The sequence below is a fragment of the Antechinus flavipes genome, chromosome 6 (genome assembly GCF_016432865.1).
Source record: "Antechinus flavipes isolate AdamAnt ecotype Samford, QLD, Australia chromosome 6, AdamAnt_v2, whole genome shotgun sequence".
Classification (NCBI taxonomy): Eukaryota; Metazoa; Chordata; class Mammalia; order Dasyuromorphia; family Dasyuridae; genus Antechinus; species Antechinus flavipes.
The window spans coordinates 165,021,821-165,048,335 of NC_067403.1; the positions used below are offsets into that span (position 1 = coordinate 165,021,821).

At 39.2% G+C, this 26,515-nt stretch overlaps 1 protein-coding gene across 1 annotated transcript in view; it reads left to right on the top strand.

The window, feature by feature from the left end:
* Nucleotides 1-26,515, top strand: part of LOC127540157 (vesicle-associated membrane protein 7-like) — a 50,738-nt gene that overhangs the window by 12,453 nt on the left and 11,770 nt on the right. Inside the window, exon 5 of the mRNA XM_051964743.1 lies at nucleotides 9,892-10,050. Within this exon, the coding sequence (XP_051820703.1) occupies nucleotides 9,892-10,050 (159 nt within the window). The remainder of the gene's footprint in view (nucleotides 1-9,891; nucleotides 10,051-26,515) is intronic.

Consider the following 26,515-nt stretch of genomic DNA (forward strand, 5'->3'; position numbering starts at 1 on the left):
TCCTCTGGCCTGGCCCCCCACAGCCATGGCACCGAAGACAGTCGGTCAGGACTATGCTGGAGTCAGCTCGTCCTGCTCCCCAGAAGTGCTGGTGAAGTTTTCATTGTAAGTATTTATACCTCAGAAGTCAATCAACACAACTCCAGGTTCGATTTACAGTTTTGTGATTATCTGAAATTAAGAAAGTGAATAGAGGGAGATGTCAGCGATGCCGGTTCACCCTAAAAATATGTCGTGCCCCTTCTTTTTTTTTTCCTGGAGGGCCTTTGGTTAAACATTTATTAGCCCAGCTCTAGAATCAATCCTTGTGAAGAAGAGTCCTGGCAAGCTCCTCCCCATGGTGTGGGGCTTGATTTCCCATCTTTCACTATTAGAATTGACAAGTGAGGAACCAATTCCTCCTTGTGGGGTTCAGAAGAGCAGAGCCCTCTTCATTCCCTCCACCTTTTGAAGGATGTCATTACCATTAGTTTTGTCTGATCACCAAGAGGCACTGCTGCCAATAACCTAATCCAATTCACCCCAAGAACCAGGCCTGAGTGAGTTCCTGGTCCACTCCATGATCAGGTGTTCCACCCAATCACAGAGACTTCTGAGGAAGTGGGAGGCTCTCTCTGGTTCTCAGAAACCTATGGAACTTGAGCCCCTAATTTTATTCCTGTCTGGGATGTAATTGTCATTTAGTTCAAATTCATCCAGTCATTCTATCTCTCAAAGTTGTGTTTCATTAAACCTTGTTAAAAGAGCCCAGCATAATGGCTCAATTCCAGAAAGAAGTATACTTGCTATATGCCATTTTTACTCTGAAGATACAGACTTAACAAAGGGACTAAATCATCATACAAAGGAAGACTCACTCATAGTTTCTTCCAGACTCTGGCTGTCCATGAGCTAGGAATTTTAGAAAGACAGGTACATTGTTGAGCAAGCAAAGAAGGCCATCCTCTGCCTGGCCCCAAGAGGGTCATTTCAAGCTGGGCAAGGGACTTGAGATCTTGGGGTGATACCATTTCTCATGTTCCTTTGATTTGTTCTAATTTGGGCTTAACAATTAACACCAAGAAGACACAGCTTCTCCATCAGCCAGCACGACGCCATCCATACATGGAACCCTGAGTTGCAGCAAAAGGAGAAATTCTGAATATTGTGGATAACTTCACTTACCTTGGCAGGATACTTTCCAGGGATGTTCACATTGATAATAAGATTGATCAAGCATTGCCAGAGCTAGCTTAGTATTTGGGAGGCTCCAAAGAAAAGTGTGGGAGAAAAGAGGTATTGGACTGACTACCAAATTGAAGGTACAGAGCCCTTTACAGACCTCATTGTTGTGTGCCTGTGAAATCTGGACAGTCAGGAAATCCAAATACTTATATATGAATCATCTTAGGAAGATTACCTCACAGGATAAGGTACCAGATGCTGACGTCCTTTCTCACGCTAAGCTGCCAAGCATTCAAATGTTCTTGCAGAGAGCTCCAGTCCAATGGACTGGTCACGTTATTCAAATGCCAAATTTACTCTTATCTAAAAGACTTATTTTACAGACAGTTCACACAAAACAAGTGGTCACATGGTGATCAGAAGTACTGCTATGTGGACACTTTCAAGGTCCTTCTGCAGAGCTTTAGAATTGATTTGTGACATTGGAGACATTGGCATAGGACTGCCCAACATGGCTACCAGCACGAAAGGAGCCTCTATGCTCTGTGAGCAAAGCAGGATTGCAATAAGTCAAAGAAATTTTGAGATGTGCAAATTCAGAGTATCTACTCCACATGTTTATGTGGACTATTTGTGCCTGACCTGTGGTTGTCATTTCAAGCTCTTACGTGTTTTATCAGCCACAGATGGACATGCTATAATTTGACTCCAATGTAGTAATGTAATTTTGTTCCTCTTGAAAAACAAGAACAAATGACAACAGCCAACCAGCTACTTAGTTTGGGCTGTCTGCTAATCTCCTGTCACCCTTGCCTCAAGAGCTGCCTCCTTTCCAAAGGCACTACTTTCTCATAATGGAAAAATGGCAGATTTGTTCCCCCATCACCATTTCACCTTCTCTCACTACTAGGTCCCATCCTTTTGTGTCCTTCAAAATCCTCAGCCCCTCCACCCCTGGCTGCTACATCATGTCTGCCTTAGGCTGGCCTTCATCTCTATGGTCCTGTGCCCTTGGGATCCAATCCAATAAATAATAAATGCTTTCAATGTATCAGGCACTGTACTGAGTACTGGAGATAAGGGGCTTACAATCTAAAGGAAGGCATCAGAAAAGGGGGGAGAGCTCTGCCAGACTTGGGGGAGTTGAAACCAAGTGGAGTAGCAGGTGTCCCGTGGAGCGAGCTGAGTCTAGTTTCTGTCCTCTGGAGGGAAAGCATAGGAAAAAGTCTGGTCATCCATCTTCCAGCCTTCCAATCAGAGGAGAGAGAAAGCTGAGGGAAGTAGAGTCAATTAAGGTTTGTAGAAGCACCACAGTGAGCTTAGAAATGATCAAGGACCTTAGCAGAGTCTACAGACAGGGCCTATGTGTATCCAGTAGGGCATAAATAGAACCATAGTTATAAAGGCAAGCAAGCTGGCCTTCTTGCTGGTCCCCATATAGGACACTCCATGTTCAATCTCTAATTTTCATAACATCATCCAGCAAAATAAATTTCCACTGTGGCCATGACCACAAATGTTTGTCTCTGGCAGTAGGTGAGATTTCCTCTGCTCCTCTGGATTTATGGCTTGTCAGATTTCTAAAGCCTTTCAAAGTGATTTTTCTTAATAATGATCCCTGCATAAGTGTATCATTATATAAATTGTTCCCCTAGTTCTGCTCTTGTTGCTTCCTAGCTTATAGAGATTATCCCACTTTCCCCTGAAACTGTCTATTTTGCCATTTGTTATGGAACAATAATAACATTCCATTGTTCATATGCCCTGATTTGTTTAGCCATTCCCCAATAGGTGGGCACTGTATGAGTTTTTAGTATGGAGCTACTATAAAAAGCTATTCTAAATATTTTTATACAAATAAATATATAAAAATATATTTTATCCTTCTTTCTTTAATCTCTTTGGGGCATAAGCTTAGTAGTGATAAAAACTGTGATTTTGGAACATTTTTCATATGATTATTAATCATTTTTGCCTTTTAGAGTACCTTGTTTCCTTCAAAGTTCTCCTTGAATGATACCCTCTACATTAAGCCTTTCTAATCCTCCCCAGATACTGGTTCCTCCCCCTTGTTAAATTTACCCTATATTTATTTTATATTGCTTTATGTACAATTTGTCACCTCTACTAGAATGTAAGCTCCTGTTTTATTTGTGTCTTTATGTCGCAAAGCCTTTGGCTCAATGCCTGGTTTGTAGGAGAGACTTAATAAATGATTGTTTACTGACTGATTTATAGAGCAAGCAGATACATAATCTAAGGAAGAAACAGACTGCTATTGTTCTTAATGGATTAACAATTAACTCAGTTCCTCTTAGCTGAGAGGTATAAATCATCATATTTTTTTCTTCCTTCTCCTCCCTTTTCCTCTTTCCTTCAGCCTCCTGAAACAGATGAGGATTTTCCTCTGGTTCTTCAAATGTACCACTTTATTGGGATTCACAATGAAAGTTTTTTCCAGTTTTTCACAGTTTTCATTATTCCTGGGAAGGCCGAAAAGTATGAAGGATTTCCCAGTCTTTATATCTTTCCTTTGTGGAAGGAAGGAGAGCAGCCTAAGAAGTCATTTGGCTGGGTCAAAAATAGAACCATCACACAGTGCAAATCACTGCAATATTAAATCTGCTCTCTTTTCTTATCCTATATCATATACCTTTATGCTTTACAACACATTCACTCCCTTTAGCATCTCTTTTTTTCTTTACATTTACTCTTTTATCAGCACAAATTGGCAGCCACATCCAATTTCCAATAATTTGGTAATCTTGTTCATTTTAAGTCTGAATTCTTTCTTATTATTTCCATTTTTTAATTTATTTAATATTTCTCCCCAGTTACATTGACGGGGATGAACTTTGAGAACTGTGTCCCCTTTAATCTGTAAAAATTGTATCCCCTTTGATCTGTAAAAGAAGGGAGATTGGGGTCTGCCAGACTCCAGAGAGTCTAGGAGAAGGCATATTTTCAAGACAAACCTTTCCTAAGATAAGTGGCTTCATTCAACTGAAAATCTTGGGCAAATCATCCCCCATTGATCTTTTGGGTAGCCAGATCTTCGGGAATTTCATTCAATTGGAGATCTGGGCCTGCTATTGAGCTGCTTGAAACTCCACCATAAGTATCTAGGCCTGGGGATAATGGCTCTCTTTTCAACTGGAAGCCTTAGTCTCAGACTTCTATAAAGGATAATTCTAAACTCCAAATCTTTGCAGAAGCTTAAAGTAGTATGCTCTTGCCAAGGGCCCTTTCCTCTTGGCACAGCTGCCTACCAGGACTCTTCCCTGCTGTGAAGACATTCTCTTCTCAGTGCTAACCTTTCTTTCTCTAACAGGACTTTGCCACTCAGAAATCTGCCTTTCTTGCAAAGCTGACTTCTCAGTGCCAATAAACTTCCCTTTTGCCACTCAAACTTTTTGGGTTCATGAATTCTTTTCACACTGAATCTGCTCCTCCAACTACAGAGGGGATTCTTACATCAATTCTCTATCACTAGAACAGCATCAACATTAAAAAAAATTTTTTTACATTTGTTTTTAGAACTTTTACATTCCAGACTCTCTCACTTATCCCCACCCCTGCCCCCATTAAGAAACTTCAGGTACAATTATGCAAAATATTTCCATAAAAATCATTGAACTCTTTCTTAAATGGAGACTAAATAATTTAATCTTTACTAAATTATTAGTGAGTCCAAAAACAGATCATAGAAGCAGTAGATAATGTTATGGAGGAAAATGACAAAAAGGAGAAATCACACAGAAATTTTGAGATGCAGCCATAGTACTAGGAAATAATGTGCATCACTAAATATCTTCACCAACAAAAAAGAAAAAAGAACAGGACAATGAACAGGTCATGCAGCTAAAAAGAGAGAAATAAATCAAAATTCAACTAAAACAAATTCAAAAAATCAGAGGTCAGCAAAATTGAATACAGAGATTGTAGGAGGTCATCTTACTAACTAATAAAATAGGGAAACCTTTAACTAATCTGATTTAAAAGAGAGGAAAATCAAGCTGCCAATACCCAGCATGAAAAAGAATTCATACAGGAAAATAAAAATCAAAGAAACTACCAGAAATTGTCTGATCTAATTCTATCTAATACACTAAAAATCCAAAAGAAATTAATGAATAATTTTTAAAAATATAAAAATACCTAGATGAACAAGTCCAAAAGAGAGACTTTAAAGAATCCAAACTGCCAGATGAGGTATTCCATACTCATAATTCCTCCTAGGGAGTACAAGACTGGCATGTCTTTTGAGCTTGGGATTCTGAGCTGCAATGACTAGACTGCCAGGTGTCTCTGCTAAATTTCAGCATTAAAATGATGAGCTCCTAAGACTGGAGGGTGAAAAAGGAGAGTCACACCAGATTAGTTAAGGGAAAGGGGGGAAAAGCAGTCCATTTAGGAAAAGGAGCAAGTCAAAGTTCCCATGCTTACCAGATCCAGTGAATAGCCCCTAGATTTAAAAAAAAAAAAAAAAAAAGGTGGAGGGGAGTGGAAAGGAGGGAGAAAGGAAGGGAAAAAGGCCAAGTCTAAGAAAAAGATATAGAATAAGCCATAAATAGATACCCAGAGCAGAAAAGAACCAGAATCAGATCAATTTACAAGTGAATGCTGTGAAAATTCAAAGAAAAATTCTGGTCTTACAAAAACTAAAAAAATAGGAAAAAGGATACTATCAAATTCCTTCTTTGATACAAATAGGGAGAAACAGAGAAAACAGAACAACTAATATAAACAAATGAATAAAATATTATTAGCAAAGACTTACAACAAAGGGTTAAAAGAAGAAAAAATTTCACAAAGATCAAGTTGTATCACACAAACTTAACTAGGAATTCAAAGTTGTTTCAGTATTATATAAGCTACAAAAACAAATATTGTGTGGGGTTTATTTTGTTTTACAAAATACAATGGCCATTTCTGATGAAAAACACTGAAATAAAAGGACTTTTCCTTCATATGGTAAATAGTATCTATGTAATACCCAGTATTATTTGTAATGGAAAAGCACTAGAGACTTTCCCAATAAGATCAGAAATTAGCAAGGATATCCATTATCAACATTATTGTTTTATATAGTGCTTGGAGTGCTTACTGTGGCTATAAAACACATAAAAGAAATTGAAGCAATAAGCACAGAGAATCAAGTAAAATCAACAAGTATGTATTAAGCACCTACTATTTTCTAGCTACTGTAATAAACATTGGTGTGTGGTACGGGTGCTAGACCCTCTTCCCCAAATTAAACAGAGACATCTTCAGGTACAAAGAGAAAGCATTTATTTAATACCTGAGGGGAGAGGCCTAGCCCACCCAGGAGGCAACCCAGCTCTTGCCACGTGCTGGAGGAATCTAACCAGCTTCCGTTTAAAAAGCAAAAGACCAGAGCTTTTTCGTTGGATAGACTAAAAGAACGTAACCATCCTTGACCACTGGTCACCAATATTGTCTGTTTCTGTGGGTCACAACCATTCCTGTAGCTTCACTAACTTCATGTGACTTCCTGCAACCCAAGGTCCAAGGCCTGATCTTCTGGCTCTGGAAATAGGGATCATGTGACTTAGTCCTAGTCTCATAAACTAGGAAACTTCACCCAATCAGTCCCATTCACTGGGATCCAAAGAAAACCAAAAAACAAACAAAAAAATCTCTCTGCTTTCAAGCAGTTCACATTGTAGAGATGAGAACATGCAAAGAACTAGGTACAAACAAGATCTAGAAGGAAGAAATTGAAGGTAATCTCAGAGGGAAAGCATTGAGATTAAGGAGTCCTCACCTCTGTCTTCTGGTTTCCCATACTTCCTTCATGTCTCAGTTAAATTCTCACTTTCAGGAAGAGATGAGGGAGAGAAATCCAGACAAGAGAGGCAGCCAGTGAAAGTGCTAGAGTGCCACAAGGAGTATGTACAGTGGTCCCAGAGAATGTGGAGGGGAGAAAGATGTCAGAAATCTGAGAATGTGGAAAGGGGCCACTTGGTGTCCTGTGATTACCTATGTTTCATTGACATGATCCGTGAAGATCCAGCCAAGAACAAGGAGAGAGCCATATTATGAAAACCCATTATCAAGAGATTATCAAGAAGAGGAAAATCAGTGGTTTCAGAGTTTGCAGAGGAAATAAAGATGAGGATTGAGGAAAGGCCACGAAATTAGGGCACTTAGAAGAGCATTCATATCTTTGAGGAGAGTAGCTGTAGCTGAATGATGAGGTCAGTAACTAGCTAGCAAAGAGTTAAAAACAGAGGGAGAGGAACATAAATGAAGGTACTAATTGTGCATGGCTTAATTATCACTTTTTCCAAAGTATATGTCATTTAATTTAGAGGACTCGAGATTTCCAACCAAAAAAATTAGAAAAATTAATGACTTTTGCAAAATAGTCAAATATAAAATAAACTCACAGAAATCATCAGTTTTTCTATATATTACCTACAAAACTTAGTAAGAAGAGATAAATTCCATTCAAAATACTGCATAATAAATGTGATGTTTGAGGTATAAATAAAAACTATATAAATAGAACTACAAAAAAAAAAAAAAAAGAACAAAACTACAAAATAAAACTACAACTCTTTATAGAAACAAAAACAAACCTAAATAATTAGAGAAGCACTAATTGCTCATGGGTAGATTGAGACAATGTAATAAAAATAACTGTTGACTAAATTCAATTAAGTTCCATATCAATCAAAGAGCCAAAAGACTATAGAGCTTGGAAAAATAATAAATTTACCTGGAAGAACAAAAGGACACAAATATCAAGGAAAATAATGAAAAAAATAAAATAAAATAAAGAAGGAAGGCAACCTACTAGTAGTAGTAAATCTCAAACTTTACTAAAAATTGATAATCAAAATTCCTTGGAGCTATTTCAAAAATAGAGACATCAATCAGTAGAAAAATCAAAACATAGCATGATGTTCATTATACCCAAAGATTCCATCTCCTAGGGCAAAGAGTCATTCTTTAACAAATCTCCTTGGGAAAATCTCCTTGCAAAAATTAGAGTTAGTCCAATAAATTATGCCATATACCACAATGAGTTCCAATTTGATGTGACCTAAATATAAGAAGGTCATATCACAAACAAATTAGAGGAGCAGAGGAGATACCATAATTACAGATGAATAAAGATCTTAGTATATAAAATTGGTTACATAAAACTGTAAAGCTTTTGCATAAACAAAATGCAAATAACATGAAAGTTTGAGAGATATAGTTTCTGGGTAATTAATAATTTTATTGATTATGGCTAAACCAAAGAGGAATCCATTAAGGCCTCTCTTGGAAGAGAGGGTTCCCAAGAGGCAACAATCAACTTTAATTGGTTAAGGGTTAATAAGAGAATGAATGAGGAGCTAGGGGAAATGTTTTTAATTATGTCACTCTTAACTCATCTCCACCCAGACTGTTCTACCTTGGTCAACCTAGGGATTTATCTACATACACAATGAGTCAGTTTCATCAAATTCACCAAGTTTAATGTCTCTTTGTAAGGCTTTCTAGTTTGGTGGGGTCCCATCCAAGATTATATAAGCATGTACCCAGAAGATTTGGACAATCTCATCTGTCAGCAATGTCTTTTCAAAAACTGATTGAATAATCTGTATTGGTTTATTTCTGAATGAGGAAATAAAAACAGACAACCTTAACTCAATAATTGATAATTAATATAAGAGAAATAATTATTTCTCTCACAAACATGAGTTTGGGGAAAAGATAATGTCATTGTAATCAATCCATGATTGTTCTACCTGTGCCCCTCTCTATTTCTCAGGGAAAAAGGAAGGGAAAGGAAAGGAAGAAGCATTTATATAGTCTTTGCTATGTGCCAGGCCCAGTGATTTGCCCAGGAGTACACAACTAGTGTGAGGCTGGATTTGAGGCTTTGCACTCAGGTCTTCCCCTGACTCCAGACCCAGTGCTCAATCCCCTGTTCTATCAGCTGACTAAAAGAAGGAAAAAAAAAAAAAAAAAAAAAAAAGGGTGTGTGTGGGTGTGGGTGTGTGTGTAGGTGGGGAGGTGGGGGGTGGGAATAGATAGTAGGTACTGGACATTGCCCTGAAGCCCAGAGCCCAATGCTATCATGATCTAGGGATAGTCTGGGTGGTAGAAATTTGTACAGCTGCATGAGTATCACCTGAGTAGAGTTAGGTTACATCCTTCCTACCCTGAGATGCCCACAGACAAGGAAGACCATCCACAGAAAGATACAGGAGGAGAGCTGAAGAGGGACATGTTGGAAACAAGCCTGGAACCGGCCATAAAGATAGAGAAGAGGAATACAACCCATCTTCCCACCTCTATCTCTTTAGCCCCATCAACAGGGTCAAGATTCCTTGGATCTTCTTCCTCAGCTCACACTTCAGTAATAGTCTAGCATAATTATACCCCTCAGAATCTCCCTTAACATCACCTACATGAAGATGACAAGAGTAGTTGTACAAACTTGATCTGCTATTTATTAAATATGCCGTATTAATGCCTAATTATAGAAACACTTTAAAGAGAATATCTTTTAGAGATTTTCTGTGGGAATAAGTCAGTCCAATACTTTTGAATGTGTTTGAAATTGAGTGTTGCTTTTCTTTTACCTTGTAGGTGTCTCACTCACCCGAGACAAGTTTTCTACACCTGTGCTTTAATGAGTAGATGGTATTATAATGAATGGTATTTGTACAAAATAAATCTGATGTATTATTCTTTTCCCTACAGATGAAGTACAATCAAAATCAAGGAGAATTTATGATTTCTGCTCTGAAAAGTCAAGTGACTGATGTCAAAAATTCAATGTCACAGAATATTGACAAAATGTTGAAAAGAGAAGAAAAACTGAATATACTTATTGACAGAACAGACAATCTTCAAGTAGCTGTAAGTCTCTGCTTCTACTCTTGCCATCAATGCCAGTGTCCAAAGGTCATTTGTCTTGGCACGAGTGTTTTTAAGGGGATTATGGTCAAAGTACACTGGGCACACTTTTTGTAGGCTCTTTTTTTTTTTTTTTTTTTTTTTTTTTTTTAACAGACATTCTCCTTTATCTCAAAACGCTGAGGATATCTCTGCAGTTGTCAGAAACTCTAATTTTCAAAGTCCAAAAAAAAATAAGACTTGTAAATTGGATCATTTGCATCACAAAGAAATTCTTCACTTTAGGATGCATTCATGTTTCTTTAAATAGCAGGATATTTATTGTATCTGAAATGGCTTGATCCCTTTTCAGTAACATGATAGGGACCAGGACAGGAAGGACCTGTGATTTTATTGACAAGGGAAACTCCCAGGAGAGGAAAGAACCTCTACCACTTTGGGTTGGCACCCTCTGGGATCTGCCTCAGGAACAACTGAGGATGAGCCAGCCCCAGAAATGCCGGCTACTCAAAGCAGTGCCCAGATGTTGAGGTTCAAAGGAGACCCCAAAAGGTTGGAGTCGAAGACCGGTATCTTGAGGTATCTCAAAAGAATTTGCAGGCTTGAACCCATCTCCAAGCCAAGGGACAAAGTTTATTATAATTATAACACCAATTGAAGTGGGCTAAGTTCCAGAAGAATTTGGGAAAGAACTAGGAGCAAGAAGACAAACTTACAGGAAAAAAATAGAGAGATCAGGTGCTTCATATCACTGATATGCTAATTTCTTGGCATAAAGGTAGAACTGAGGAGGGGTCTATATGTCCCTCACCAGTTATATCAGAAACCCTGTTATCACTGACCAACAGGTTGTTATCTGAGGGCCAGCCTTGTCTGTAGGACTGTACTCCAGTGTTCCTAAGTGATCCTGGGAGACTTCAGGATCATTGACACACCGACTGTTAGAACAATAGCTCTCATAAGATCAGGGGGCCTTAGGATCTTTGCTGCATTTCCCCTAAAAGTTGCATCCTAACTCAGGGACCAGGGAAATGGTGCAAGAGAGTAGGGATGCAGCGGCCCCGGGTGCCCCCACTTCCTGTTCCAGCGAGGCTCCCCCCTCCCTTGACTCACTGTAGGGGCTTGTTATTAACTTTGCCATATTTTCAGTCGTTATTAACTTTGGAGGAAAGGAAGAGTGGAGTGGGGAGGCAGTATAGATGCCTAGTATTGACAGCCACCACAGGAGTCCTGATCCAAAGGTCAGAAGGGGCCATTGCCTCATTCGTCTCCTGCCCCATGTGTGGCTAAGATTCTGGGAGTGGGGGAAGGACGGCTGACCCCTGCTTTGCCCACTGTGCACCCCTCCCATCCAGTGACCACCACATACCCCGCCAAGCCTGGTCACTGTCCCCCTCAGAGCATTCCTGCCATCTGGGTCACCCCCATCTGGTCCCCTCCGGCCCTCTAATTAACCCTGCTGTCTGTTTTCTCTCCCTACCCCCCTCCCTGGTCTTCTGCCAGTCTGACTTGGGGTGGGAGAAGGGCATGTGCTTGTTGTCTGATCTCTTTGCCCTTTGTTTAGTGGGCACTTGGGCACTGTTTCCTCGGGATGTTCACTCTTAGTGTCCAGAATCTGGGTCCATGATGTACACTGTGAGGTCTGGCCTGCCTGACCTTGGGCACAGAGGAGCCCTTTGTCATGGAGACCTGGAATCCAGGGGCCAGAGGCACTGAGACCTGCTGTTTGCTGAATCCTACATAAATCAGGATCAGAAAGACCTGTAGCTTAATAGACCTAATGGCGTTTTTATTATTGTGGCTTTTATCATTGATCTCCGTTTGTCCCCATCAATAGGAGCCTGCAGGGCCACATCTGTGAGTGTCCTGCTGGGTGTTTGCAATTAGCAAACTTTGCTGTTGTTTTTACTTGCTGCCTCCTTGATTCGCCTCTGACAAACACTGGTAGGAAATGGTTGTGATAAGAGGGATAAGCAGGAAAGGGGCCTGGAAAGAGCTGGTCAGGTGTGGGGGAGGAGAACCAAGAAAGCAGAAAGACAGAGAGACAAGGGATCTCCCCAAGAAGAGACTCCCCTTACAGAGGGGCATGTGTGGGAAGGGAGAAAGAGGTCTGCATCTAATAAATCTCTGGGGAAATGTAAAACATAGATATAGGTATAGATATAGATATAATCAACTGTGCCAGATGCTTCTGAGAGGTCAAGGGTGAGGATTGATCCTGTTATCTCTTCAGAGATAAGTAGTGACTTTGGAGGGATTAGTTTTCAGTTGATCAATGAGATGAGAAGCCAGATTACAAAGGACTGAGGGCAGTAGAGGCAGCAAGCAGAGCTCTCAGTATAGTGCCTGGCACATAGTAGGTAGGCAAGAAAGGCTCATTAACTAGGAAGATCAGTGATGGTTATTCCTTCCATAAGCATTCACAAATCTATAAATAAATTACAGTTTTTCAGGGGTGGTGTGATTACAATTTGTATGATTATCCAAGCCTTATTCTACTTCTGGTAAAAGTATCCTATTTATCTCCCATGTTCACATCTTTTTATCTTTGACTCTTCTCTATCATATCCAATAGATCCCCAAGCCATAGCTAGTCTACTTATCACCTACCTTGAACATCCAGCCCCTCTTTTATTCCAGTGCTTCTCCCCAGAGAGGCCCTCATGGTCCCCTGCACAGATTATTGCCCTAGCTTCACCTCCTATCACTCCTGTATATACCAGGACTATCAGTGTATCAGTATTGCCCATTGAGTCTTGCTTTCTGCCTGGCTTGGTCATGGTGCAATCTCACTCTTCTATTCTGAAATCTTCAATGGTTCCCTGCAGACTCCTGGGTAAGCAGTGGCTTCTACAAATTTGCAACAGCATGGTGTCAAGAAAAGAACCTTGGGGCAGCGTGGTGGTGCAGTGCATAAAGCACCAGCCCTGAAGTCAAGAGGGTCTGAGTTCAAATCTGGTCTCAGACACTCAACACTTCCTAGCTGTGTGACCCTGGGCAAGTAACTTAACCCCAAATGCCTCAGCAAAAAAGAAAAGAGCCTTGGATTTCACACTGTCAGAAAACTTGGGTCTGTATTCCAGATGGGTGATATCAAGAAAGCTCCTTTATTTTCTGGGTCTCAGTTTTCTTCTCTATATGAGAGGGTCAGTTTAGATAATCCAGTAATAGAGCCTGAGAGGGATCAGTCAGACAGGTAGGAAAACCATAAGGAACAGTAAAAAGAAAAGTGATAAAGGAGAGAATTTCTAGAAGGGAAGAATGATTAACAATGCCAGATACTGCAGAAGGGTCAAAAAGGTGAAGGATGAGAAATTCTCTTTCCCAACTTAAACTCCTATAGTGTTTCTTCTCTAAAAATATGATGGTTCTCTAGGTGCAGGTTTCTTGGGGAGCTTCTGGAGGCAGCCTTACTTTCAGTTCAAAGTAATAATCACTTCAAATGAAGCCAGCTGTTAAAGTACAGTCCTTTATTGTCTCTTCCAAAATAGCCCAGTTAATTTTTTTAGAGGCCTCTCTCCCTCCATGGTTCCAAGAGCTCTTGCAGCTTGCCTTCGTCTCTGCCAGCTTCAGCCTCCAGCTCCCTCTGAATCTCCAGTTCTCCTGACTTCTGGCTCTCAGTCTCCTCAACTGACTCTTCACTGAGGCTCATCCTTTTATATGCTCTTTTAGAGGTGTGAACTCCAAGAGTGGGATTGTGGGAGGTGTAACTTGTGAATCTCCCGAACTTGTGAACTCTAATGTGTGAGCTAATGTGTGAACTCTCAAAGGTGTAAACTTAAGTACATAAGCAGTGTTTCTATCAATTCCAGTGAGTTAACACCTAGTTTCAAGTTCTGGCCCATAACAAACTCCCATGAATGAAGAGGACCGTGACATGCATAGAAGTGTGTGGGAGGAGATATCATGATATGCATGTGAATTGGATTTAAGAGAGGAAGGCCCACTCAAAGTCACCAGACTCACTTTCTTTTCCAGAGCAATCTGAGTCCTTTGGCAAGATATAGATCAAGGTAACTGGAGATGGACACAATACAGTATAGACAACTTTTTCATAAATCAATTTAGTATTTGTCTCTAGAAAATAATTTTGCTTGCTTAACAATACAGAATCCTGTGAAGAAGAAACAGAAGGAACATAAAAGAAAGAAACAACCTCTGATTTTTTTCAGCTCAGCTCCAATATTTATCAAGTGTATTGACTGACTTCCTATAGGCCATCAGTGCAACATGATGAATGCAGTCATTTTCCTTAATCATGTTTCTTGGTGGGAGAAGCTTCTTCTTTAATGGAATTCCTTTCATTAGCTGCCACATCTCAATGCTGATTCATATAGAGCTTGTACAGTTATCCATTCTACATCATAGGGGTTAGAAGTATGGTACCCCCATGTCCTAGAAAATCTTTGTAAAAATTTTTGGACCTCCCTTTCCAGAGAAGAAATCTTTTTTTTTCTTTTTATTGTATCTGGTGGTTAAACCTTATTTTAAAACTTGGGTTAAGTATTTGGTCACGGGCTGTGTGGTATTTGCTGACTTTCGTATGGCTGTCTACAGCTTCTACAAAAATCCCTCAAAGTGGTACTCCACTGAAGACATCCTACCACATTGATGTCAACTCAGAGTCTGCAAAATCCAACGAATTCTGAATTCATCTGGTTGTATTATCTCCAATTCACATCTCAGTCTTTTCCCAAAAAGAAGTATGAGATAATTCACCAAAACTTTGCTAATGTCTAGGTAAACTATATCTATAATGTGTCTCCTCATCTCTTCCTCTGTCACAAGAAATGAGTCTATACTGTCATGACCTGTTCTTTGATGAAGTCTTATTAAATATTGTTTTCAAAAGCCTGCTCAAGCCCTACTAATACCCTCATCACAGATACTTACATCCTTATGTAAAGATGATTCATAAAGATTTTGAACAGATGGGAGAGTGGGCAGTTAGTGATGTTCTCAGTATTTAGAGGCTGCTGGTGGTGAAGTAAATAGAACACCACCCCTAGAACCAGGAAGATCACAATTCAAATTCAACTTCAGACACTCAAGTCAGTGGCTGTATGACTCTAAGCAAGTCACTTTACCTCTGTTGACATCAACTATAAAATAGGGATAATAATAGCACCTACCTCAAAGGGTTGTTGTGAGGATAAAATGAGATAATTACTGTAAAGTGCTTAGCACAGTTCCAGATATATAGTAAGAACTGAAAAATGTTTATTCCCTTTCCTTTTTCAAGGTCTCTCTAGTTTTTGTTTTGGTTTTTTAATTAATAGGGTCCTAAATTTTTTCCAAAACTGAAATTTTCCTCTCTTTCACATACTTTACATTTTAAAGACAAAATTAATATTTCTCTAGTTTCTATAATATGGATTTCTACTGTATTGATTCTACAATACAATTATTTTATGCTATATTAATTTTATAATTGAGTTTGTATCTGTCTAAAACCACCTTCCTATGTCCTTGAGTTGAGCTCAGAAATTCAATTTTCCCTCTGAGTTTATCTTAAAGTTAGTTTAAAAGAAAAGTTGTTATCTCTTATATTGGTATCCTGGGATACTTACTTGGTATCTGTTTGTTAAGGCAAAATCAACTTGGTACCACCCCCAAAAGATATCTTATCAATCCTTGCCTGCCTTTGTGTAATAAAGGGAACTTTTTTAACAGCTTTTTATTTTTCCAAATACATGCAAAGATAGTTTTCAGTATTCATCTTTGCAAAACCTTGAATTCCAGATTTTTTTCCCTGGAAAAAATCCCCATTCTCCCAGCCCTCTCTTCTAGACAGCAAGCAATCCAATATAGGTCTAAACATATTTCCTTATTGGTCATGCTGCACAAGAAAAATCAGATCAAAAAGGAAAAAATGAGAAAGAAAATAAAAACAAGCAAACAATAACAACAACAACAAAAGGTGAAAATACTATATATGCTTTGATCCACATTCCATCTCCGTAGTTCTCTCTGGATTCAGATGGCTCTTTCCATCAAAAATTTATTAGAATCACTCTGACTCTCCTCACTGTTGAAAAGAACTTTGTCTATCAGAGTTGATCATCATATTACTTGTTACTGTGTACAGTTTTTTCTTGGTTCTGCTCACTTCACTCGACATCAATTCACGTAAGTCTTTCCAGGCTTTTCTGAAATCATTCTGCTGATCATTTCTTACAGAACAATAACATTCCATTCCATTTCATTTTCAGCCATTCTCCAGCTGATGGGCATCCACTCAATTTCCAGTTCCTTGCCACTACAAAAAGGGCTGCCGCAAACAAATAAAGAGAGTTTTCCCCTCTTTTCCAAGGAAACAGCAAGTCTGGTATTTGTGATCCCCAGCAAAGAGTACAAGAAGCAGATAGGTCCCATAAAACAATTAACATTCCTTAATGTTATGTGATTAGCCTCCACTGAATGCTAGCCTGTCTTTCACAGTATAGCCAATTGTAATGTTCCAACCCCAAAACCTATGACCTTTTCCCCATGGCTACCCTTTTTTTGGTTGTGTGTTAATAAAAAGGGTCCTCGCCTTCTCATTGGGCTCACTGACCTTCCTGAGATGGCAAGACTTTGTAAAGATGGTGATGGGCTAAATCAGTCACCTACCCAGTACTGGGATATCTTCATCAGCTGAGAGCAGCTCCACTGAATCCATCAAAGACATTAAACTAGGGGTGAAAAGTCCTTAATGAGTTTGGAAAGAGCAAATGGTTGCAGCCATTGGATGGAATTAAATAACCAGCATAGAAAGTAGATTACAATTGATGGAGAGTCGGTTGAACTTTTATACAAGTCCTGCATAAAAATAGCAAGTGAGTTAGGCCTTTGTAATGGTAGGCCCACCTGGAGAGGACAGCTGCAGTTAGGGGCCAGAAAGGAAGTGCTTGTGGGGAGGCACAGGAGGGAGCCCAGTTGGAGGAAAAAGCTTTTGTCTCATATTTTCATAAATTTAACAAACTGTTCAAGACCAATTCAAACCCTGGATCTGTTTTCTTTCCCTTTTGTGAAAAGGCCAGTGGACCAGAAAGCAGTAAATTGGGAGAAAAAACATCCCAACTTCATACAGAAAGGATTGGGGTAATAGGGTTCTCTGGGGGCCTCCAAACCTAATCCGCGAGAGAAGCAAGAAGCAAAGGTTGCTTCATTGCAAAGTAGGCCTATTAGAACAGCCCTGTCTCGCTCATTAGCTCCTCCTAGTGGTTAGAATAATTTTTTTTAATTTTAAATTAAAAATCAAAAAGGAATTTATTATAATGTTTTACAAGTATTTTTTCCTCTCAATAGTATTTTATTTTTCCAAATACCTGTAAAGATAGTTTTCAACATTCATTTTTGTAAGACTTTGTGTTTCAATTTTTTCTCCCTCCTTCCCTTACTATCTTTCCTTCCCCTCCCCCTCCCCTTCCCTCCCTGAGACAGAAAGCAATCTGATATAGGTTATACATGTGCAGTCCCTTTAAATACAATTCCATAGTTTTCATGTTGGGCAAGAAAAATCTAACAAAAAGGGAAAATATATAAGACAAAAAAAACAAACATAAAAAGGTGAAAATACTATGCTTCAACTCATATTTCAGTGTCCATAGTTCTCTCTCTCAATGCAAATGACATTTTCCATCCCAATTATTGAAATTGTCTTGGACTACCATATTGTTGAGAAGTGCCAAATACATCACAATTGATCTTAACATAATCTTGCTGTTACTGTACACAGTAACATGGTTCTGCTTACTTCATTTAACATCAGTTCATGTAAGTCTTTCCAGGCTTTTCTGAAATCAGCCTGTTCGTCATTTCTTATAGAACAGTAATATTCCATTACATTCATATGCCATAACTTATTCAACCATTCACCAACTGATGGGCATCCACACAATTTCTAATTCCTTGCTACTATAAAAAGGGCTCCTACAAACATTTTTGCACATGTAGGTGCTTTTTCCTCTTTCATCATCTCCTTGGGTTACAGACTCAGTAGGGACCCTGCTGGATCGAGGAGTATGCACAGTTGATGCACAGATGACTTTGGACATAGTTCCAAATTGCTCTCCAGAATGGCTGGATCAGTCACAACTCCACCAATAATGCATCAGTGTCCCAATTTCCCCCCTTGCACTTCCAACATTTATCCTTATCTTTTCCTGTCATCTTAGCCAATCTGAAACATGTGAAGTAGTACTTCAAAGTTGTCTTAATTTTGCAATTCTCTAATCTGTAGTGATTTAGAGCATTTTTTTCTTATGATTGGAAATGGCTTTAATTTCTTCATCTGAAAATAGTTCATGCCTTTTGACTATTACCAATTGAGGGATGACTTATATTCTTATAAATTTGATTCAGTTCTCTATATATTTTAGAAATGAGGCCTTTATCAGAAACAATGGCTATAAAAAAAAAATTCCCACAGCTTTCTACTTCCCTTCTAATCTTGGCTGCATTGGTTTTGTTTGTGCAAAACCTTTGTAATTTAATGTAATCAAAATTATCTATTTTGCATTTCATATTGTTTTCTAGTTCTTTGGTCATAAAGTCCTCCCTTTTCCACAAATCAGACAGGTAGACTATCTCTTACTGTAAAGTCTGGGCTAGCTCCCTAGAGGCCTCAGGATCAACCAGACTCAGGATAAATAAAAAGTCCTTAGTCTTTAGGGGAAGAAGTGAAAGAAGGAGGCAAATTGCCACGAGGCTCGCCAAAGATGTATCCTGGATTCTCGAGTCCAAAGTCAACAACTTCTCTCTTCATAGTTCTGCCACAAAGTCACTCTCTCTCCCCCTCTCTCCCCCAGCCCTCAAGTCCTTGTCTACAATCATCTTAACACCAAACATTCAGTAAGCACCAAACAGTGAGAAGAGCCATTTATCCAAACATATGCTAATAGAGTCATTAGCTCAGATCCACTTGGTAATTAGCCTTAAGTGCTCAGTTGTCTGATTCAAGTACACTTATTCAAAGTTTCAGCCTTCTATACTTTATTATACAAATTTCCTTATAGTATCACCCTTTATGTCTAAATCATGAATCCATTTGATCTTATCTTGGTATAGGGCACTGTAAGAGGTTATTCAATGCCTAATTTCTGCCATACTATTTTCCAATTTCTCCAGAAAGTTTTGTGAAATAGTTAGACCTTATCCAAGAAACTGGAGACTTCAGGTTTATCAAACATTAGATTATAATAGTCATTGACTATTTTATCTTATGTACCTAACCATTTCCACTGAACCACTATTCTATGTCTTAGCCAGTACTAAATCGTTTTGATGATTACCCAAGAAGCATTAATTTTTAATAGAACAAAATTAAGGGAAGGAAAATTACTACACACACCCATTTAAAATTTAAAGCTATAATTTAGAATTCTAGATTTGGAGTTAGAAGGAATCTTAAAGATAACTAAACCAGGGGACAGCTAGGTGACACAGTGGATAAACCACCAGCCCTGAAATCAGGAGGACCTGAGTTCAAATTTGATCTCAGACACTTAACAATTCCTAGCTGTGTGACCCTGGGCAAGTCACTTAACCCCAATTGCCTCAGGGGGGAAAAATTAGTCCCATTTTTAAAAATTAAACCCCTTTTAAAGATGAAGAAACTGAGGCCTGAGCAAGCTGACTAATTAGAATATCTTGAATAATATTTATTACCCAAGTAGTTTATGACATAGTCTAGACCCCAGTCTGCTTCTTCCAGCTGGAAATTGGATAACCCCTCCCCTAGATCATACCACTGTAAAAATCCTTAAAGACTCTTAAAGACCTTGTAGACCCTTAAAGAGTATAACACTTCGAATTCTTATATTGTTGATGGGAATGTTGTCATCATTGGTAAATACCAAGATTATGTCTCTCATCACTCCCAAAGCCTCCCTAACTTGGGCCTTTACCATCTCTAATCTGGGCTACTGCAATGGCTTCGTCATTGGCATCCTTGCTCACAGGCAAATCACTAAGATGCTAGAGAATACTGGCCTTGCAATCAGGAAAACCAGGCTTTGAATTCTGTCTCATAAGGATCCCTTGAGCCTTCTCTAATTTATCCTGCACACAATAGGTATACTGATATTCCTCCAATATACATCTGCCCATGTCTTTCCCTCTGCTCCATAATCTTCACTACCTCCTATTTATTAAGCACCAGGCACTATGGTAGTCATTAGGATGACCAGGACAAGATAAAGGTTCTTCCCCACATGTATTTTACCTTCTTTTTTTCTCAACAGCATTTTATTTTTCAAATTACATATATAGTTTTCAACATTTATTTTTGTAAGATTTTGAGTTCCAAATTTTTTTATTTCTTCCTTCCTTAACTCCTTCCCCAAGACAGCAAGTGATCTGATATAATTTATGTATGTACAGTCTTATTAAGCATATTTCCACATTAATCATGGTGTAAAAGAAAAATCAGAACTAAAGGGAAAAAACATAGAAAAAGCAAACAAAAATGGTGATCTTCATTCAGTCTCCATATTTTTCCCACTGAATGCAAATAGCATTTTCCATCACAAGTCTATTGAAATTGTCTAGGATCCCTGTGTTGCTGAGAACTAAGTTTATCATAATTGATCATCACACAATCTTGTTACTATATATAATGTTCTCCTGGTTTTGCTCACTTTACTCATCAGTTCATGTAAGTCTTAGGGATTTTACATTCTAATAAGGAAAGGCAACACCTCATACATATATATATATGTGTGTGTGTGTGTGTGTGTGTGTGTGTGTATGTATATATATACACATATATGTATGTATGTATGTATGTATATGCAAAATAAATTATCAAAGCCTTTATTAAGCATTTCCTATATGCCAGCACTGACCTGAGCACCGAGAATACAAATGAGTCAGATAGTCAATGGGAGCTCAGTTTAGTGAGAAGGCAGCACACAGGGAAGGCTCAGCTGCCAGTCAGATAGTCAACCCTCTTCTGTAATGCTATTTCCCTTGATGGGATCAGTCCATTTCTGTTATTGAGAGAAGATTGATAATACCTAGGAATTCCTGCAGGCAGCATATTGACTTTTTTTTTATTCTACCTATTTTTTTTTTAATATTTTCCAATCACATCTTAATTCTGGCCATATTGGAGAATGTTGCAGCATTTATGCTGGTTATTTCCCAGGATAATTGGCAGTGGACAAGAAGTTGGAAGCAAATATACAAAATATACAAGATGATTGAGGGGAGGGTGTCAACTAGTAACTGAGGGAAAGGAAATCAGTCAACGAGTATTAAGAGTTTGGCAAGGAGAAGAGCCACTTCCCCAAGTGAGACTAGAGTGAAGGAGACAATGACAGAAGGCATCTGTGTGTTATGAGGAAATTCATCTTGAGTTTCCTCGATTTTTAAAGTGAAATATGAGGCAAAGTTCTCAGCTGAGGAAATGAGGAAGTGGAGTCTTGAAAGGGGTGAAAAAGGATGAAAAGATTTAGAAGAAATGCTGTGAATTGGGAAAATTTGAAAGGATTGTCTTCCTGCACTGGGGATCCAGTTGAGATTATTTAGCCTAAACTTATAGTAGATTCAGTCCTGGCTTAGTGATTTTTCTGTAGCTTCATTCAGCAGTACATGAATATTAGTGGAGGCAATGGATAATGGGATTAACTCAAGGTTTGAGTTTAGAAAGGCATAATCTTCAATAAGGTAAAGGGACAAAGGACTCCAGAGACCAGTTGGACTGGTTCACCAAAAGGGTCAAGAAGGAGAAGGGAAGAGAGTGACCATGAAGGAATCATTATTCCTAGAAAAGAAATGAGAGGTGGAAGAATTGGAAGAATTTTGTCTCTAATATGAGACAAAATGAGAATAGTTATCTACAAAGAAGCTATAAACAGGAAATAAGCAACAGAGGGAAGGTACTAGAATTAAGAGGGATTGGGAAAGGCTTCCAGTAAAAGGTAAGATTTTTAACTGGGACTTGATCAAGTCAAGGAGCTAGAGGTGGAGATTGAGGAGGGAATGAAGAATAGGGTTAAAACTTGTAAGGCAGAAAGAGAAGTAGATTGACAACAGAGTATGATCAGAAAAAAGTATTTCAGTATTCATGAATATGGAACATTTGTGAGGGATGACAATTTCAAGGAATAACCATCTCTGTGTGTAGCTATGGAGGACTAGAAGTATAGGGGGAAAAGTAAGCTGAAAAATTAGGATTTCTAAGGGAGCATAAGTGTGTATTTTGAAGCCCCTTAATATGAGGGCAAGAATTGGGTAAGAGATAAAAGAATGGGAGCCACTCACTGAATTTGTTGAGGAAGAAGGGTAAGTGTCCTGGAAACCTATAGACTTATATTGAATGAACCTCAGTGCAGAAAAGGTTACTGAGTGATGATGGTGGAAGATCCAGCAGGAGCCTGGAAATGGCAGTGGGAAGCCAGTAGTAACCCCTATCTTTGTTACACTTGAGAGAATGGTATTAAAAATACAACCAGTGCTGGAAATATGCATATCTCTATAGAGAGAGTAGATGTGCATCATAATCATATAGGAGGGGCATAAGCATAGGAAAAATAAGAGATGTAGTATCTGATATTAGGTGGCAACACTCTCATTGCTTTGTTCCTACATTTTGTCCATCAAAATACCCCACCGTCTCCCTACATATTCTCCCAGTGAATAAATTTCAATCCTGGCAAGTTGTACAGAATATCAATGAAAACCTGTTTCTGTGACTTGTGGGCAAGTCAATCCACATGAACTCAGAGCTTCACTTCCTCACCTACAAAGAAGGGATCAAACTAAATTTGTATTAAGATCACACACAGCTCTAAATCTGGGATCTCATAGATTGACACATAAACCAACATACATTGGCCCGACATTCATTTACATAGAACCATAAGCATGCAAGTATCTAATATCTACCTTTCATACTAGAACTTCATAGAGCAAAAACTAATGAATTCAAGAATGTAAAATATCAGGAACCTCCAATAGCTTATATGAAATCATAATATGTAATAAAATGAAGACAGGAGTCAAATTAACAAACATTTATTATGAACTGACTTTGTCCTAGGCACTATGCTAAGTGCTTGGGTTACAAATACAAGCAAAAAAGAAGTCTCTCCTTTCAAAAACTTACATTCTAATGGCACATAAAAAGGAGATGGAAAAAAGGAGCAGATGGAGAAAAATTATTCAACAGGAGCATGATAGAGAAAGAAGCCAGGAGGAAAACCCAGAGGCAAATGAAGGAGTGAACACGGCTGGCTAGAAAATGGATCCTTAACTTAATATGAAGGTTCCCAGAAAAAATGGGACAGAGGAACAGGTTACAGGGACAGAAGGATCTTCTGGGTGAGAAGTTCAAGACACAAACCTCCACACAGTACAGAATGCATAACATCACCTATAAGTGACCATATATCTAGATCATATGGACAAATTGACAAAGTGCCCTAATGTCCACTAGCATATGTAATGATACTGAAAAAGCATAACTACCTAGCAAACATAATAGCACAGGCTGCAATTATACACAAAACAAACTGCACTGCCTGGCACACTCAATATCACATGGCTACAGAGGAGTCCCTTCACCATTTTCCCCTAAAGCGTCAGATGTCAGCTTGGCCTGCCTATCTAATAAGTCTACCATGACCCCCTAAGTTTGTGGCTGGCCCAAGCCACCTGTCAGTGTTCTCACGAGGCACTCTCATTAACCCAAGGGCCACCGCTGGATCTGCCTTCCCTTCCCTAGAGGTGTCTGCAGTTTGAGGATTAGAAAGAGAAAGTGTCACCCCTTGGGATTGCCATCTCTTCTGCCCAAATAGAGGTCTTTCCAGGGTCAAGCAGATTTGATTGATTCCCTGACCTTCCATCTGGGACCAATTAATAGCCAAGTGCTTCACCCAAGGAGTTGTCCTCTTCTAGCTCCAGGATTCTCTGAGCCATTGATGAGAAGGCCCTTCTCAGCCTGGCAAGAAGTCTCCTTGAATGACCCTCTGTTGCTCCATGCTTCTACTGACAAGGTCATGTGACTGACTCCCCAGGAGAGATCTGTTTTCTTTGCAAACTCTTGGCCGTTCTCTGGAGCGATGGCTCGCGTTCCCTGCAGAACTCTAAGCACTTTCCCTGTAGTCTTGGGGTCAGACTCTCACTTGTTGCTCAATGTGCTGTGGTGCCGAGGAAGCTGGCTTCAAGCCAGGAAGAACCAAGGTCAGCTTCAGTCTCTGACACTTACTAGCTGGGGGCTGTGCACCTCCCAGGGCTGGAGTGAAGTCTTATTCAGTTTCTGAGTCTTCCCTTCTGCTGAGACTTTAAAGCACCAATTGTTATGGCTCCTCCTATACATACTCTTTCTCTTTTCCTCTCTCTTTCCTTTTCTGTCTTCCTCTCTCTACCTCTTGCTCTCTCCTCTCTCTAGCTCTCTCCATCTTTCTCTCTTTGCCTATCTCTTTTCTCTCTCCCTCTTTCTCTTTCTCTCTCTATTCTCTCTCTCAGACAGAGAGAAAAAATACTCTCTGTCTGTCTCTTTCTCTTTCTCTCTCTTCCTCTCTACCTCTCTCTCATCTAGGCAGAGCTACTTTTTCCCAACTCTAGTCTCTGGTAAGGGCAACACCAGCAGCCACAGTTGCAATTGGTCTGTCAAGAGACACTAAGTGTCTATTATGCACCAGATACTATATTAAGAGGTGGGGATGGAATGAAAAGCCATACTGTCCCTGGCCTCCAGAGGTTCATAATCTAATATGAGACAAAATGAGAATAGTTATCTACAAAGAAGCTATAAACAGGAAATAAGCAACAGAGGGAAGGTACTAGAATTAAGAGGGATTGGGAAAGGCTTCCAGTAAAAGGTAAGATTTTTAACTGGGACTTGATCAAGTCAAGGAGCTAGAGGTGGAGATTGAGGAGGGAGAACCAATGAGAAAGCCTAGAAGTGGTGGATAAAATGTGCTATGAAGTATAAAAAGACTGGAAGGGAGTGGAGGTAGATTATAAAAGGCTTTGAACACCAAAATTTATATTTGCTCCTAGGGGTGATAGGAAGCCATTGGAGTTTACTGAATAAGGAGGTGACATGGAGGGGATGAGGGCCTGCACCAGGGTGATAGTAGTGTCATAGAAGAGGAGTATTCAAGAAGGATTACAAAAAACAAAATGGACTGGATTTGGCAATAATTGATTATGGGGCAATAGGAGAGTGAAGAGTGGAGAATGACTCCTTGGGCTTTGAGCCTGGGAGATTAGAGGTTATTGGTGCCTTTGACAATAATAGGGAAGTTTAGAGGTTTGGGAAGAAGAATAAGCTGAGTTTGGGACATGTTGAATCTAAGATGCAAGACTGACAGAAGAAAGTTTAGGGTTGGATAAGTAAATTTGAGAGTCATCAGCAGAGAGAAACGAATCCGTGGGAGCTGATGAGAGCACCTATTGAAATAGAATAGAAGGAAGAGAAAAGAAGACTTGGAGAACTGATCTCCGTGGAACACCATCGTTTAATTCAGCAAAACAATCTGAAGTGTGGCCAAAGAGGTAGGAGAAGCAGTAGAGAGCAATGTCCCAAACCCCGGGAAAGAAGAGAATGATCCATAGTGTCCAAAGACTGCAGAGAAATCAAGAAAGATGAGGACTGAGAAAAGGCCATTGGGGAAGTAGCACTCATTTGTCAGTCTTCCATCCTGGCTTGTTCTCTCCTGGTCATACCTAGAGTGAGCTCTCCCTTCCGTGGACATGCTCACTTCCTGCTTCTCCTGACATTTCACCTCTTCCTTTTCCCTCTTGATGATAAAAGAAAATTGTCTTTTTTACTCAGGGGTTCAACCTCAGTCCTGGAACTAGAATATACTGAAGATTTCTATTCTACTCTGCAGGTATCCATCTCAACTATATTCCAGTTTCTTGGGTAAAAAGGTGCTCTATAGATGATATTTTCAGTGTCCCAGATCTATATTCTTCCCCACCTTTGCAAATGGAAAGTATTCCTTTTTTTCCCTTCATTGGGGCCAAGTCTATTCTTTATAACTCCATAGCATTCATTTGTTGCTCTTCCATTTAAGTTGCTTCGGTGTATAGATCACTTTCCTGTTTCTGTATAACCTTGTAGTCTTCATATTGTTTCTCTTCATTCAGTAATATTACTTTCTATTCATGGACCACATCTTGCCATTTTTCAGTCAGTGGACATCTGTATTTTTCTAGTTCTTTCCTATTACATAAAAATGAGGACATCATTCGCAAGCCTCTTAAGTAACATTTAGCAGTAAGAATTTGACCCTGAATTTTTCACTGCATTTGACATCATCTCACCTTATTATCTGTGGTTTCTTCTGTGTTCTTTGTCAATTTCATTTCATAGATTTCCTCCATTCAAAAAAAAAGTGCTGCCTTATTCCTGAAGCACTCCCCCTGGCTCATTCTCTCAATTTCCACTCAAACTGGCAGGTTACACCACAAAAAAGTGACTGGCTTGGGGTATCCTTCTGATTTCAGGGTTTTTTCCCCTACTATTATT